The sequence below is a fragment of the Eucyclogobius newberryi genome, unplaced genomic scaffold, assembly GCF_026437365.1.
Source record: "Eucyclogobius newberryi isolate DKJ021-1_F unplaced genomic scaffold, fEucNew1.0.hap1 SCAF_10, whole genome shotgun sequence".
NCBI lineage: Eukaryota > Metazoa > Chordata > Actinopteri > Gobiiformes > Gobiidae > Eucyclogobius > Eucyclogobius newberryi.
The window spans coordinates 11,945,934-11,960,431 of NW_027315724.1; the positions used below are offsets into that span (position 1 = coordinate 11,945,934).

Below are 14,498 nucleotides of genomic sequence, written 5' to 3' on the forward strand. Positions count from 1 at the left end.
TTAAACAGAAATTATTTAATAAATTGTCGGTGTTTAGTGTTATTAATACCCGCAAAAGATGCTTTACTTGATTTGTAAACAAAATAAAATAATAGTTGCCCATGTTTATTAGCACAATGTGGTGTTACTGTAACCCTTAAATCTTGATCTCACCAGTCTCTGAAAGCTATAGATGGCGGATTACAGTTAAGATTTAGATATTATGTGTTTTCTACTGTCTTCCCTGGAACCATATATAGCAGGATAAATGAATGTACTGTGTGTACCCCGACAATAAAATCTATTACATTACAACACCTCTTAACATTAAATATGCATCGCATGAATGAACCAATATAGGTATTTATACAAACAAAATGTGTATGGGGAAAAAACTGTAAATATACAATATTAAAAAATTGTATGATTATGATTCTGAAGATCAAAGGCTGGTCGTCGCCCCTCTGGGGCACCAGCACACTGCGCATGCTCAGTGTAGTAGCCGGTTATGGCGGCGGAGTGTGTTTGTCCATGAGGCGGACGCCTGTAGTTCTTGTGGTGTTTGACAGAGCGGTTCGAGGAAAACCTTACTATGGCAGGAGTGTTTGACATTGATTTGGATCAGCCGGAGGAAAATGTTTCCGATGATGAGATCGAAGAGGTACCATAAACAGAAACGTCAGACATAATTGCATTAGTTGTAAGAGCTGAAACTCAGCTGCACAGTAGCCTGCTAAGCTGAGCGGAGTTAGCCTGGTGCGCTGCCAGCAGCCACACAAGGCCTGCTTCTGCAGCTCCAGCATTCAGGCCTTAAACAGGCTTAGCCACTTTAGCTGCAGCAGCTAACGCTAGTGCTGCACCCTGACTGCACGGCTGCACCGGGAGCCTGACAGCGACCACAACAGGGCTGTCAAATACTACTCTTCTGTAGTAATCAAGGGCGTAAACAAACGAGCACACACTGTGGAATTTTGTTACTGTTGTTCAGCTTTAGTCAGAGAAAACTAGAGATGAATTTTGTATGTGTGCAACAGTTCATTGTGGCTGGACTCTTTTAGACTAGACTGTTGCTCTTGTTTCTTTCTTTTCTAAACTCATTAACACTACAATTTTTTACTTGTGTGAAGGACATATGCATTTCTCTGATATATATATATATATATATATATATATATATATATATATATATATATATATATATATATATATATATATATATATATATATATTAGTCAACAAAGAAGGGTTGTTACATTTTTCTGTGAAACGTGTTGCTTCATGTTGATGTGCAGCAGCAAATATTGGGCAACACTTATGTAAGATCTTGCTTCTCAGACTGAGTGTTGGAGTCAACCTCTTCAATATGAATTGTTTTTGGTTATTTTAATATTAAAGATTATCATAAGCTTCTGACTTTGTCTAGGCTGAAATCAATGACTTCATGGATCAGTGCAGTGGATTTGAGTTGTAAGTAATATGTTCCATGTACGGTAAGTAAACGATTGTGTAGATAGAATGTGTAATCACATTGATTTGTATCTTCAGTAATATGGAGGGATGTGAGAAGATTGAAATATCTGAGGACAATGTTAACCAGGGGACGGAGAACATCAGGCCTGAGTGCTTTGAGCTTTTACGGGTTTTGGGGAAAGGCGGATATGGAAAGGTATGATCAATGACATCAGCAATCTCTGAACACTGGTAGTTTGCTAGCTTTTTATATTTTTCATGGATTACATTTCTTCCTGTGCAGGTTTTTCAAGTCCGAAAAGTTGTTGGAGCAGCATCAGGCAAAATATTTGCTATGAAGGTTTTAAAAAAGGTAAGGATTCATCTTTCTACTTCATTGTGCAACTATAACACACAATCTATTCAGTGAGACGAATAAACATTACATTACTTCTGTCTGTAAATATCAGCTGTTCTTGAAGTTTGAAGCCAGTGGTGTTGGTGGGGTAAGATTTTGCTGCTCCTTGGTAGATTGCGATCGCTGCAGCTCAGGCCTTGCCCTTTTAGAATCTGCTTGGCCAGCTAAAATGACCTCAGTGACCCTTTAAAGACTGAGCATCTCAAACAGTCAGCGCAAATGTCAAGCTTCAAATTGGGTTAGAGCATTAGAAAGTAGTTTTAGGATAGTGGCTTGGTCTTGTATATTCCAAGAAGATCTGTCCATACTTGACTTGTAAAGGTTAAGAAGAATATAATAGAATTGATTTAGAGAGCGGGAAAGCTGCTTTACCCTGTTTGTAGTAGAGGTCGTGAGCTTGACAAAATTGAATACATCTATTTTTTGGCGTATCCCGATAACAATATTCAAATTATTATCATGTCAATCCTACAGAATTGCGTAGACTCTTTATTAGTTGATTTTAGTTGAATTATCAGACAAGATGTGTCTGTCAAATTAATCACAAAAGTGCAGAAATATTACCAAATATCACTTTTAAAAGTATACACTTTTGATTTCATTATTGTTTTTAATCGGCTCTTTTTTTTCTTTTTTTTAATAAACAATACAAACAACATTCAAAATATCTGAGTTTTGAGATATTGCCCACTTCTATTTAGCATTTATTTAATTTGTTTGTTAATTTGGAAATGAACATGGAAAAATACATTCGTAAACACGTCGGATGTTTAATTTCTGTCAAGCAAATAATATCAGTAATATACACATACTCACAGAAGTGTAGTAGACACTGAAGTATGTAATCTATGTGTCCAAACTACGGCCCGGGGGCCAAATGCGGCCCTCAGACCAATTTTTCTTGGCCCTCTGGCTTCCTGCTAAGTTGGTCCAAACAACAAAGGTAGTGCTTTTTCCTGTAAAAATTCAAGCATTTCGATGTTGTACCATCCAAGTTTTATTAAAGGTGTGGAGGCTCAAAACGATGTCAAATGCAACATTTCGAAAGTCATTCAACAAATTTGACATTGATGGGTTGTTTGTAGCCCTTTGGTCTATAAGTTTCAAAATGCAGCCCTCGGTGAAAAACGTTTGGACACCCCTGATGTAAGGCGTGTACATATCACAACTTAATGGCTTTAATCAGTATGCAAGAAGTGTAAAGGCTTAATGTTTAGGAATGTAACATTTTTTAAAGTTAGATAACACTGTGCCAAAGAACGCTGAGGTAAACAGTCCTCTTTTCACAATTACTCATAAAATACTACAATGTCTAGCAGTTTTGGGTTAAGCGGTGCTGTTAATTAACTTCACAGCTTTTTGCTAAAAGTTGTACGCTCTTACCAACAGTCATTATCAGCAGTTGTACAATACCAAGAATACACAATAGGTTAAATACTGATTTAAGTATTTAACAAGTATTTTGTTTTGTAGGATCAAATGCAAGGACCTATTAAAAGTTGCTCTATTAGCCAAAAAGACGCTGACGACTGACCTAGATATAACCTTCAGCTTTTAACCGACTGTTTTAAATGCTTCTTTATCAATTGCTCGACGTAACCCTGCTGAAACGGACCTGAAACATTAACACTTGTGTTCAGGCTATGATTGTCCGTAACGCCAAGGACACGGCCCACACCAAGGCAGAAAGAAACATCCTGGAGGAGGTGAAGCATCCTTTTATAGTAGACCTCATCTACGCATTCCAGACTGGAGGAAAGCTCTATCTCATCCTGGAATATCTAAGCGGTCAGTCAACACAAAGTCGCACACATTTCCAAACCGGTTGTCCCCTAACAAGAGGAAATCAGCCTATTTTTACCACCAACCACTATTTACAGTACGTATCATGTTTCAGGCGGAGAGCTTTTCATGCAGCTGGAGAGAGAGGGAATCTTTATGGAAGACACAGCCTGGCAAGCGAAATCCACCTTTCTTAGAAATGACAAATTGTAGAAAAAATCTAATTTTATAACTGAAATGTGTTTGGTCAGTTTTTACCTAGCTGAAATCTCCATGGCTCTGGGACACTTGCACCAGAAAGGCATCATTTATAGAGACCTAAAGCCAGAGAACATTATGCTCAACAACCAAGGTGAGCCAATATTACTGTGTATAGGGGTACTTGGGTTTGACTTCTCTGCAGTAAGATATAATATAAAATAATTCGGCTTATAATGTTAAAGAGAAACTACGATGTAATTAACCAAAAAAGGCCAAAAATTGCTGATTGAAGATGAAGAATTCCAAACCTTATATTAGAATTATTTTTTACAATCCATAAAAAATACTGATATAACAGCTTTTTACTGCATGTTACCTTTCATTTCATCTTCTCTTTGTGCAGGCCATGTAAAGTTAACAGACTTTGGCCTCTGTAAGGAGTCCATTCATGACGGTACTGTGACGCATACATTTTGTGGGACAATTGAATACATGTAGGTAAAGTATAAGCATTCATACATGGCATTTATGGAGTCTCATTTGTGTTTTTTGTTTGTTTTTCGTTTCAGGGCACCAGAAATCCTAATGAGAAGTGGACACAACAGAGCGGTAGATTGGTGGAGCCTGGGCGCACTGATGTATGACATGCTTACAGGAGCGGTCAGTATATATGTTTCAAGCTCACAAACAAGAAATGGTGGTTATATTATTATATTTTCCCATACAGCCCCCATTTACTGGTGAAAACAGAAAAAAGACAATTGACAAGATCTTAAAGTGCAAGCTCAACCTCCCACCCTACCTCACACAAGAAGCTCGGGATCTCCTCAAACGGGTACCATTACATTCATTTCAATTTGTTCTATTTAACACACATGATTCAGTGTATTTGAAATGAATCATATGTTTGTGCTTCAGTTGCTCAAAAGAAATGCTTCATCCCGGTTGGGTGCTGGGGCTGGAGATGCCACTGAAGTGCAGGTGAGCACTCGTCACATAAAGTTAGTTTTAAAGCGTAGTTTGTAATTGTACCAGGTAACCCACTAAGCAGACCTCAGACCTTCTGTTTACACTGTGCGATCGGTTTTGCAAAAGAATGTCTCATCTGTGAATTTCTTGTCTTCTGTCCTGTAGGCACATCCTTTCTTTCGACACATAAACTGGGAGGAATTGCTGGCTCGGAAAGTAGAGCCTCCTTTCAAGCCCATCTTGGTGAGTAATGGATAGTAATCAGAACAGTATATTTTCAGTGGAAAAACTAGATCCATTTTAAGGTCCTATGATACAGGGGTTCCAAAACCTTTCAGGTCAAGACCACAAAAGTAACCATGCAACCAACTCAGGACTCAGGAAGTTGTTACCCTTTTTAAAATTAGGTTTATTTGTATTTATTTTAGTAGTTTATTGTGTTGTCTGACCCAGTTTAAATTCAGTTTTCAATAAAAAAAAAATAGATTTAGTGTCATAATTTTAAATTTACATCTTGAAATCATCTCGCAGCCCCGGCTCATGCCTGACCCTCACTTTGGGAACCTCTGCCAAATAAGACATTGTTTGGTCTTTCTAAAGTAATCTACTTAATACACAATAGACCTGGTGTTTCTTGTGGTATGAGGGAAATGCCTGGAAAATACTGTTAAAAGCTTAAGCAGTCACAAACATTTTAAAGTGAGAATACATCAAAACAAGATCTGCCTCTTCTGATGTGTATGTCAACATAATAAAGTTAAGTCAGACTAAACCAGTGTTATTGATGCACTGATTCTAGTTGTGTCCTCTTTCCTCACAGCAATCTGCAGATGACGTGAGTCAGTTTGACTCTAAATTCACCAGTCAGACACCAGTGGACAGCCCTGATGACTCCACACTTAGTGAGAGCGCCAATCAAGCTTTCTTGGTAATTATTTCAATGTGTTCAAAGAAATAAATATCAACAGGCATATATTTTCAAATTAACATGCCTCTCTTTTCAGGGATTCACTTATGTTGCACCATCAGTGTTAGAAAACATCAAAGAAAGGTTTTCTTTTGAACCAAAAATCCGGTCGCCGCGGAGGATTATGGGCAGTCCAAGAACTCCTCTCAGGTATGCTGCCAACAGCCTTTTTTTCTTCGTGGTCTGTCCATTGAGCATCTACGTAACACTTCTGTTTGATTCAGCCCAGTGAGGTTCTCTGGCCCAGAGTGCTGGATCCGCAGCCCCCTCCTCACAGGCGGAGGTTCCAGTGTGCCACAGCCGCCTCAGGACCAGGCCATGGAGGTGTCCACACCAGAGCAGATGGACATTACCAGCAGCTCTGAAGCTTCTGCACCTCTGCCAATCCGCCAGCCCGCAGGACTTAATCTGGCCCAGATGAAGCAGCAGACCTACCCAGTAATGGCCAAACGGCCTGAGCATCTACGTATGAACCTATGACCCGCCTGCCTCAGTAGCAGGGATTATCACTTCATGACTTTCTTCCTTTGATATTTTTAACAAAGCAAAAATGGGGATGCTATAGACAATGAATGATCAAAATTGCACATCCATACACTACATTTACTTTATATCCTCCAGATGTCAGGAAAACTGGGAAATGAAGGTGAAATCCCAGACAAAATCTGAAGTGCTTTGTGCTATTTGAATTAATGCCAGTAATTGCTTCCAGTGGGGTTGTTCATAGATGAATGTGTCTTGGCTCCTGTGTGAAGTTAAGTGGGTGTAATGTGAAAATAATGACACAATTAAGTGGTCAATTTGAAAAAGTTGTGTTTTAAGGTGAGTAGCAAACTTCCAGCATCAACTATGCCAACCGTCAAATAGTTTAAGAGCCTGTGAAAAAAGGCCCCTGGAGCTTCTATTGCTGGCAGTGTGGCTGCCTAGTGAAACAGCTTCTCATGTGGGCTTGGTCCTCAGATCATCTCCTTGCTGTGCTAGGATGGAGACGTTCTCACCAGAGGAGTGAACACATCACTAGACTTCAGTCAGCTTGAGGCAGCTCTGTGCTCACTCTAACCCGGGCCGATGTGGTTGAGACGTGGATAGTCCAACACACGGAGGCCGGCAGTGGCTCCGACGCAGCCCGTGTCGCTCTAGACATGGGGCTTTGATACTTATAGCTGGGGCAGAATTTTCCAGCCATTTGCATCAGCATTAACTTGTTTAGGAGGGGTATTTTAGAGGTCCCAAAAAGCAAGTAAATAATAAATTTCTTTAAATACACATTTGTGTCCATTTATTTCTAAGCCATTCCTACTATATCCAGATCTTTTACCCATTGTGAATGTTTTGGGTTGATGGGAGAAACAACTTCACACAGAAAGGCCTGAAGGTCGAACCCACAACCTGTGAGGATGTTTCAATCATTTTATTTATATATAGTACATCATTTATTGACCTATTGGTGTGCAATAAGTAAAATACATTTAACAGAACTTTCCACATTGAGTAGATGACAACGTAAGCAACATGTGAAAACAGAAAAACAGACTTGACCAAACCATGATGATGAATATACCTAAACATTGTATTAAGTATTTAACTTAACTTGGAATAATAGTTGATCCTGCTCAAACCAGCTGAGCAAAAGTCTAAAATTGTTCATCAAATTTGGAAGTTTATTTTAGCTGCCCAATTACCTGTGGTACAAACAAGTGCCTTAGTCCTAAAGAAGTACAGTCTGTGGACCATTTTTGTTGGTCTGATCAGCGCATCTGTTATGATGTAAAATGTTAGATTTTAAAGATTACATTTTAGTTTTGGTTCTAAAAACATTTATTGCTGATTCTTCCATCAGGAGATGGCATGTTGTATATATAAAATAAACTAGACAAAGTGAAAATAGATTGAAATTTCAAGCAGAGGCCACCCTTTATCAAGCACCCTCCAACATCACAAAGGCACAAAGTCTAAAGGCCAAGAGTATACCAGAGAGAAATTACAATTGTCATAATTTCCCTTTGGTAATTTAATCAACACTCAATATCAATAAGAAACCACTGATGTTATCTAAGCTAACAGATTTCATAGTTTGGCTGCACTCGCTGATTAAGATGTTCGTTTAAAAAAAATCTGAATTTGATTTTGAAAGCAAGTGGATTGTTAAATATGTAATTTAGAATTAAGGTACACTTAATTGTCTCTGTATGGAAAGTCCTCCTATGCAAATGACCCGTCCTTTAATGCTGGAGGGAAACCTGTCAGTTGTGGTAACCCATCCAGATCTTCAGCTATGCTTGGTCAAGACTACCATAGCAGGAGGATAATTTATCAGTTTTCAAATATGACAATCATGACACATTATCCTCCTCATGGTGGAAGCAGCTGAAAACTGCAGAATATTCCTTTGGACTGGTAGTCTTTATTAATTAATTCTACATCTCCACGCAGCAGGACTTGCTTCCTGAAGCCGCCTCATTTTCTTTCCAAGCCAAACCCACCAGATTACGCCAATCACGACACACACAGCAGACTCCACATAGTAGCCGTCTAGAGTGGTCAGACAAGCTCCGCCTTCCTGTGCGCACAACTACGGATGGAACAAAAAATCATTGTCATTTGTGCTTAGCAGTTAAACTCAGATGGCCTAAAATAGTCTTCTCACTTACCCGAGCAGCTTCTGATGAAGCACAGCTCTGTGCAGGGGCCCCCTGGCACTCTTTAGTGGTGAGTGGATCCACCAGCCACAGAGCCACAGTGGAGGGCCAGTTACCTCCCAGATTAGTGACTGTGTTCAGGAGAGTCATGTAGGTCCCACCAATCAGTGGATCACTGACTTTGGCATGGAAGGCCATGCAGGCTACATACATACTATACACTGCCACCTAGAGAAAGATTTAAACATTAGATATACTCAAGAATTTAACAAGTATGTGAACCATTTAAATGAAGCACATTTTTGAAGACAATGCAGGTTTATTTGTAGAGCACAATTCATACACAAGGCAATTCAAAGTGCTTTACACCACAGCAAAAAAAACAGTAAAAAAGCCTTAAAATCACATAACAGACAAAGACTTAGAAGCCTAGATGAACATTGTCAGTGTAGAGGCCTGTCTCACATGTTTAGTCCTGACTCTGGGCACCAGCAGGAGGCCAGTCCACGTTTAGTCCTGACTGGCACTAGCAGGAGGCCGGTCCACGTTTAGTCCTGACTAAGGGCACCAGCAGGAGGCCCGTCCCTGAGGTCCTCAGAGTCAGAGAGTGTTTATATGGCACTAAAATTTATTTTTGTACAGGCTTAGCCAAAAATACTTCAATAATAAGTTTGACAGAATGGCCAAAGTGCACTGTGCAAAACAATTATGTGAACATGTACATATGCAGGGATTGCAGGCCACCCATATACATACTGGAGTCAAGATTTTGGTCAATGTATATAAACTATTTTCCATTTTGTCAGATCATGTACAATTCAGAAAGGAAAGAAAGAGGAAAAAACAAACCTGATGCAGAGCGTAGCAAAGAAGTACTACAGCATAGTAGTAAATTGGATATCCATTTTCATGTTTGACAAAGGGCGTCCACCACACTAGCCCAGCGTATCCCAACCCAATGAGCAATCTGCAAGAACCCACATTTTCAACACGGTATGAAACATTAAAAAAAAAAAACACAAGTGAGTTTAAAACGAACCTAAAAGGAAAGGCTTTGTAAAAAACATCCAGTGGCCGGGGACCTGCAGTGTATTTACTGATGATAACTGGAAGTAAGATCTGCAGGGGCACCAAAGGGACAGCCAACAAAGCTAATTGCTCCTTAGGAACTCCTTCTTCAACAAGCTTTAGACCAGTCACTGCATCTGCTGCAGAGAAGCCAATCTGACAAATAGAAGACATTTAAAAATAAATGTTCTACTACATTTAACATTTAATCATTTGTTGATTGGAAAGCACCTTGGCAGTTAGAAGCATAGTGCAAAAGGTGAAAACAGTGGGCATCTTAATTATGGTAAAAAGTAACTTGTAGGTTTCCATGACACCCTGCGTTTCTTCCTTCACTCTTTTCTTCTCTTTGACGTGTCCATTTTCCCGTTTTATAATGGCCACCAGTGTAGTGGATACCATGAAAATCACACCCCAGAAAAACAAGAAATCTGTAAAAATAGAATATTAGTACCTCTTTTCTCCCCCACCAATTTCATACACTATCCATCAGACCCACCTGATAAAGTGACAATGCCTGTGTCCTTAGAAACTGTCCGGAGGTATTTGTTGCAGAAGTCAGCAGACTCCAATGCTAAAAAGAGCACATTACCAAGGAAATAGCCCGCTGTTTGGCCAACAGAGTTACATGTAGATGCATAGCCCACATTTTCTCTGGACAACATGGTCAAGGCCCAGCCATCTACAGCTATATCCTTAGAGATTTTTTTTTTTAAAGGAAAAAAAAAAAAGAGATCATATTATATTTTACATGTCAATATATCTATATAAACTTAGAATATACATATATACACACTTAGAAATATATATACAATATAATAGTTTATATATATATATATATATATAACTATATAGTATAGTTATATATAACTATATAACTAGATAGTATAGTATAGTTATATATAACTATATAGTATAGTATAGTTTTATATATATATATATATATATATATAGTTATATATAACTATACTATACTATATAGTTATATATAACTATACTATACTATATAGTTATATATAACTATACTATACTATATAAGATAAGATAAGATAAGATATTCCTTTATTGTCCCACATGGGGAAATTCCATTGATGCAACGCAGGTAGATACAGAGGTAGATACAGAAGAAAAGAACAAATAACTTATAGGAAGTTTGAAAAACACTCTCAGTAGAAGATCTCTTATAAAAATCTCTATATAGTTATATAGTTATATATAACTATACTATACTATATAGTTATATAGTTATATATAACTATACTATATAGTTATATGTAATATATATATATATATATATATATAACTATATATATATATAACTATATATATATAGTTATATATATATATAGTTATATATATATATATATATATACATAGTTATATATATATAGTTATATATATATATATATATATATACATAGTTATATATATATATATAACTATATATATATATATATATATATAGTTATATATATATATAACTATATATATATAACTATATATATATATATATATAGTTATATATATATATAACTATATATATATAACTATATATATATATATATAACTATATATATATATATAGTTATATATATATATATATATATATAGTTATATATATATATATAGTTATATATATATATATAGTTATAGTTATATATATATAGTTATATAATTAAAAAAAAAAAAAGTTTTCCTTATTCCCCCCTCCATATTCCATAAGTACCTGTGTGGCGGCCAAAAAGGATAGCATAAAGAACACTGCTGTTAGTGTTACAATATCAGGTCCACCCTCTCTCTGCAGCAGCTCATTAACAGTAAACGATAGCCAGATCATGAACATACCAATAAGGTATTGTGTGGGCACCAGCCATGACTTTCTGTAGTAATAGAACGGAATTAGTGAATTGTTAAATGACTATAGAAAACACAAAAAATAAATGTAAAATGCCTTTACCTTCTACCAAACTTAGTAAAATAAAGGGCATCGACAAGAGGCGCCCAAAAGAGTTTTAGACTGAAAGGCCAAAAGACAAAACTAAAAAAGGCTTGATCTTTATAACTAGCATGTTTACCCTGTAGAATAAGTGGAATGCTCCCTGCAAGTCCTAAAGGGATCCCCTGCATGACATAGAGAAATAAAAGCAAAGAAATATTTCCCAGCTCTCCACGAACACTTCGTTGTGGCCTGGCACTCCTTCTAAAAGAGCATTCAGAGTCTGAGGATTTAATCAAATCATCTAATTCTCCATCCATTTCGGATTCAGGGGAGCTCATCTCCGTTCTGTCACAGTCCCTTAAGTTTTCAGAGAGAACAGAACCATCAGCCATCTTCCTCTGTCGCCTATTCTTGTGAGTGAGAAGATCTGAGTGCTCCATGTTGGAACACCAGGCATGAGGCTCGACGTGCCCTGCACAAATCTGGAGGTGAGAAGTTTGTGTTAAAGTGACCACTTTTCAAAATATTCAAATTGAATCAGCAGTTCTAGTCCACAAAGTAATTTGGACAATTCACTCTCACAGCATCAATCTGAGTAAAATTAACTAAATGTACACACAATTGCAATTTACACCTAACAAAGATACAATTGTTCCCTGAGATGCCAAGGGACTTTGTGGGTTTAAAATGAGAGACAAAAATAGTGTAACAGACAGTTGCACTGGTAATAAGAGATTATTACGGAAATGAAGATAATAGTTAGTTTACATTTACCTCAATATCCACCAACGTTTAATTTCGAACAAAAGACATGACGAAAACATGCACAAGTAGCAAAATCTCAAGATGATAGCATGCATACCTGGTGATGGTGATAGCACACTACTCAACATGCCAAATCAACAAAAGCGACTGAGTAAATAAATACAGAAAACATTCTTATTTCTCACGGAAGCAGATCAAACAATGGTGTAAAAGTGTAAAAATAAAATAAACCTACAAACCCGAGAGTAAACGACAAATGGTATGGTTTGTGTTGGGTTACTTCATGAGTCAACCATGAATGGCACAAACACAGAAAAATCAGGAAGTGTTCGTGTGTAGCGTTAAAACCTGTCCGGCTGCAATCGCTGACGTGTCGCAAACAGTCACAAAGGTACCGCTTTGAACCAGATCCATGACGCTCCAAAATGTATGTGTCGGAAGAAGAAGATGGTAATGTAACACTTGGATTCCAACCGCCATAAGATTATATAATCCTTTAATATCCACACAAGGGGAAATTTCGTTGTTACAACGCAGTAGAACTGGAGGAAAGGACAGATTATAGGAAGTTTCAAAAAACACACTCTTAATAGAACTCTTATGAACAAAACAAAAAAACTCTTATTAACAAAAACTCCTCACCTATCTTAATAGGGAATGGAGGGGGGGAAATAAAATAAAACAGATAAATAAAAAAATAAAAAACAACAACAACATGTGTCAATTATGAAGAAATGTATATGTAAAATGTCAAAAAGTTAAATGTTGCTATTGTTGCTTTGGAGATGGTGAAAATAATGTATAACTATTATAATTAATTATACATTATCGAGATATAATTTTTTTTATTAATATCGCCCACCCGTTATATATATATATATATATATATATATATATATAAATATATATGTATATTTAAATATATATATATATATATATATATATATGTATATTTAAATATATATAATAATTATTATTGTTTCTTTATTTCTTTATTTATCCTCGTTTCTTTGTACATAACATATTTATTTATAGTGTTTTTGATCTGGTGTATAAATTCTGCTTGCCCTGTTCTGTAAAAAAATATTTATTGAAAAACATAACAAAAGAGAACTCTAAATGTTCTCCTGCTGCTGTCAGACTTTATAACAAACACTGTTAGTACTGAACACTCGCAATACTGACCTAACCATGTGCAATTCTGTCATATGTGCAATTGCTGTTGGAATTCATGTGCAATTCATGTGCAATTACTGTGAAATTCATGTGCAATCTATGTGCTGTTGTGACACATATTCATGTGCAATTACTGTCGGGATCACATGCAATGGTATTTATTTATTTATTTGTCTATGGGAGTTTTTTTATTTATTTATAGGAGATCTTCTACTGAAAGTGTTTTTCAGACTTCCTATAAGTGATCTGTTCTTCTGTATCTACCTCTGTATCTACCTGCGTTGCACCAATGAAATTTCCCCATGTGGGACAATAAAGGAATATCTTATCTTATCTTATCTTAAATTGTTCATGCCTGTCAAAGTCATGTAGTGTCTTAACTCAACTTACTTTTGATTTTGTAGAACTGAAACAAAAGCATACACCAAACCCACCAAAACTGAAACATAAGCGTATACACCAAAACAAAAATACTTTAAAATACGAAATACTCTAATAATGGATCTAGCATGACATGCACACATTTTACCATGGTGCAAATGATGACATAATGTAGGCCTATGCATCATACAACTTTAGAGTAAAGGTTTGATGGTTTGACCCCATGCTTTTCCTTGTGTTTCCTGCATGTGAAACTACTCTAGTCCATGTATGTGACTGTAAGAGTGAAACAAGAGTAAACAAATGTTGAATGAGCTTAACACGTAGGTCAAGTGTTGAGGTTATTGGTGGTTTTCTTTGGTCGAGACCTGAGTCGTACATGATTATGTCCACACGAGGGCGCTCAATTACTATCGCCCTTTCACATGACCTTCCCATGCATAATTGGAAAATTCTACTCCAATTTAGGTAATAAAAAAGCACGTGAACACCACTCAAATATCATGTGAACGTGTGTTACGTGGGTTGCGTGAATTTTTTTTTTTTTTTAAAGGCCGTGGCTGGAGAGCCGCGGCGCGGTCAAATGGCCGCGCAGTTTCAGGGACCGCGGCATTTCCCTTATAGCCCGTTATAGCCTCATGGCTAACCTTAACCTTAACCTTAACCCAGCGCGGTCTAAAACGGCGCTAAAACGCGGTCAAATAGCGGCGCAGTTTCAGGAGCCGCGGGGTGTGTGTGTGTGTGTGTGTGTGTGATTTATAAATT

General features: G+C 37.0%; 2 protein-coding genes across 5 annotated transcripts; one reads left to right on the forward strand and one right to left on the reverse strand.

Annotated features, from left to right (window-relative positions):
- Positions 1–449: 449 nt before the first annotated feature.
- rps6kb1b (ribosomal protein S6 kinase b, polypeptide 1b) lies at positions 450–7,031 on the forward strand. The gene is made up of 15 exons (XM_072461228.1): positions 450–640; positions 1,403–1,446; positions 1,525–1,645; positions 1,733–1,801; positions 3,487–3,634; positions 3,744–3,801; positions 3,880–3,980; positions 4,233–4,323; positions 4,399–4,489; positions 4,557–4,664; positions 4,748–4,810; positions 4,964–5,041; positions 5,619–5,726; positions 5,803–5,915; positions 5,990–7,031. Exons 1-15 carry the CDS (start codon positions 572–574, stop codon positions 6,243–6,245), a joined length of 1,518 nt encoding a protein of 505 aa, XP_072317329.1. The 5' UTR covers positions 450–571; the 3' UTR covers positions 6,246–7,031.
- A 130-nt stretch (positions 7,032–7,161) lies between these two features.
- On the reverse strand, positions 7,162–12,493 carry slc33a1 (solute carrier family 33 member 1). Of its 4 annotated transcripts, none has more exons than XM_072461207.1 (9): positions 12,416–12,493; positions 11,430–11,893; positions 11,199–11,352; positions 9,972–10,167; positions 9,704–9,903; positions 9,444–9,628; positions 9,254–9,371; positions 8,417–8,632; positions 7,162–8,337 (listed from the first exon to the last, which is right to left on the reverse strand). In XM_072461207.1, exons 2-9 carry the CDS (start codon positions 11,849–11,851, stop codon positions 8,173–8,175), a joined length of 1,656 nt encoding a protein of 551 aa, XP_072317308.1. In that variant the 5' UTR covers positions 11,852–11,893; positions 12,416–12,493; the 3' UTR covers positions 7,162–8,172. The 4 variants fall into 4 exon arrangements, with proteins under 4 accessions (XP_072317308.1, XP_072317316.1, XP_072317293.1 ...); XM_072461215.1 differs by lacking the exon at positions 12,416–12,493 and adding an exon at positions 12,274–12,409; XM_072461192.1 differs by lacking the exon at positions 12,416–12,493 and adding an exon at positions 12,186–12,334.
- Between the last annotated feature and the right edge of the window lie 2,005 nt (positions 12,494–14,498).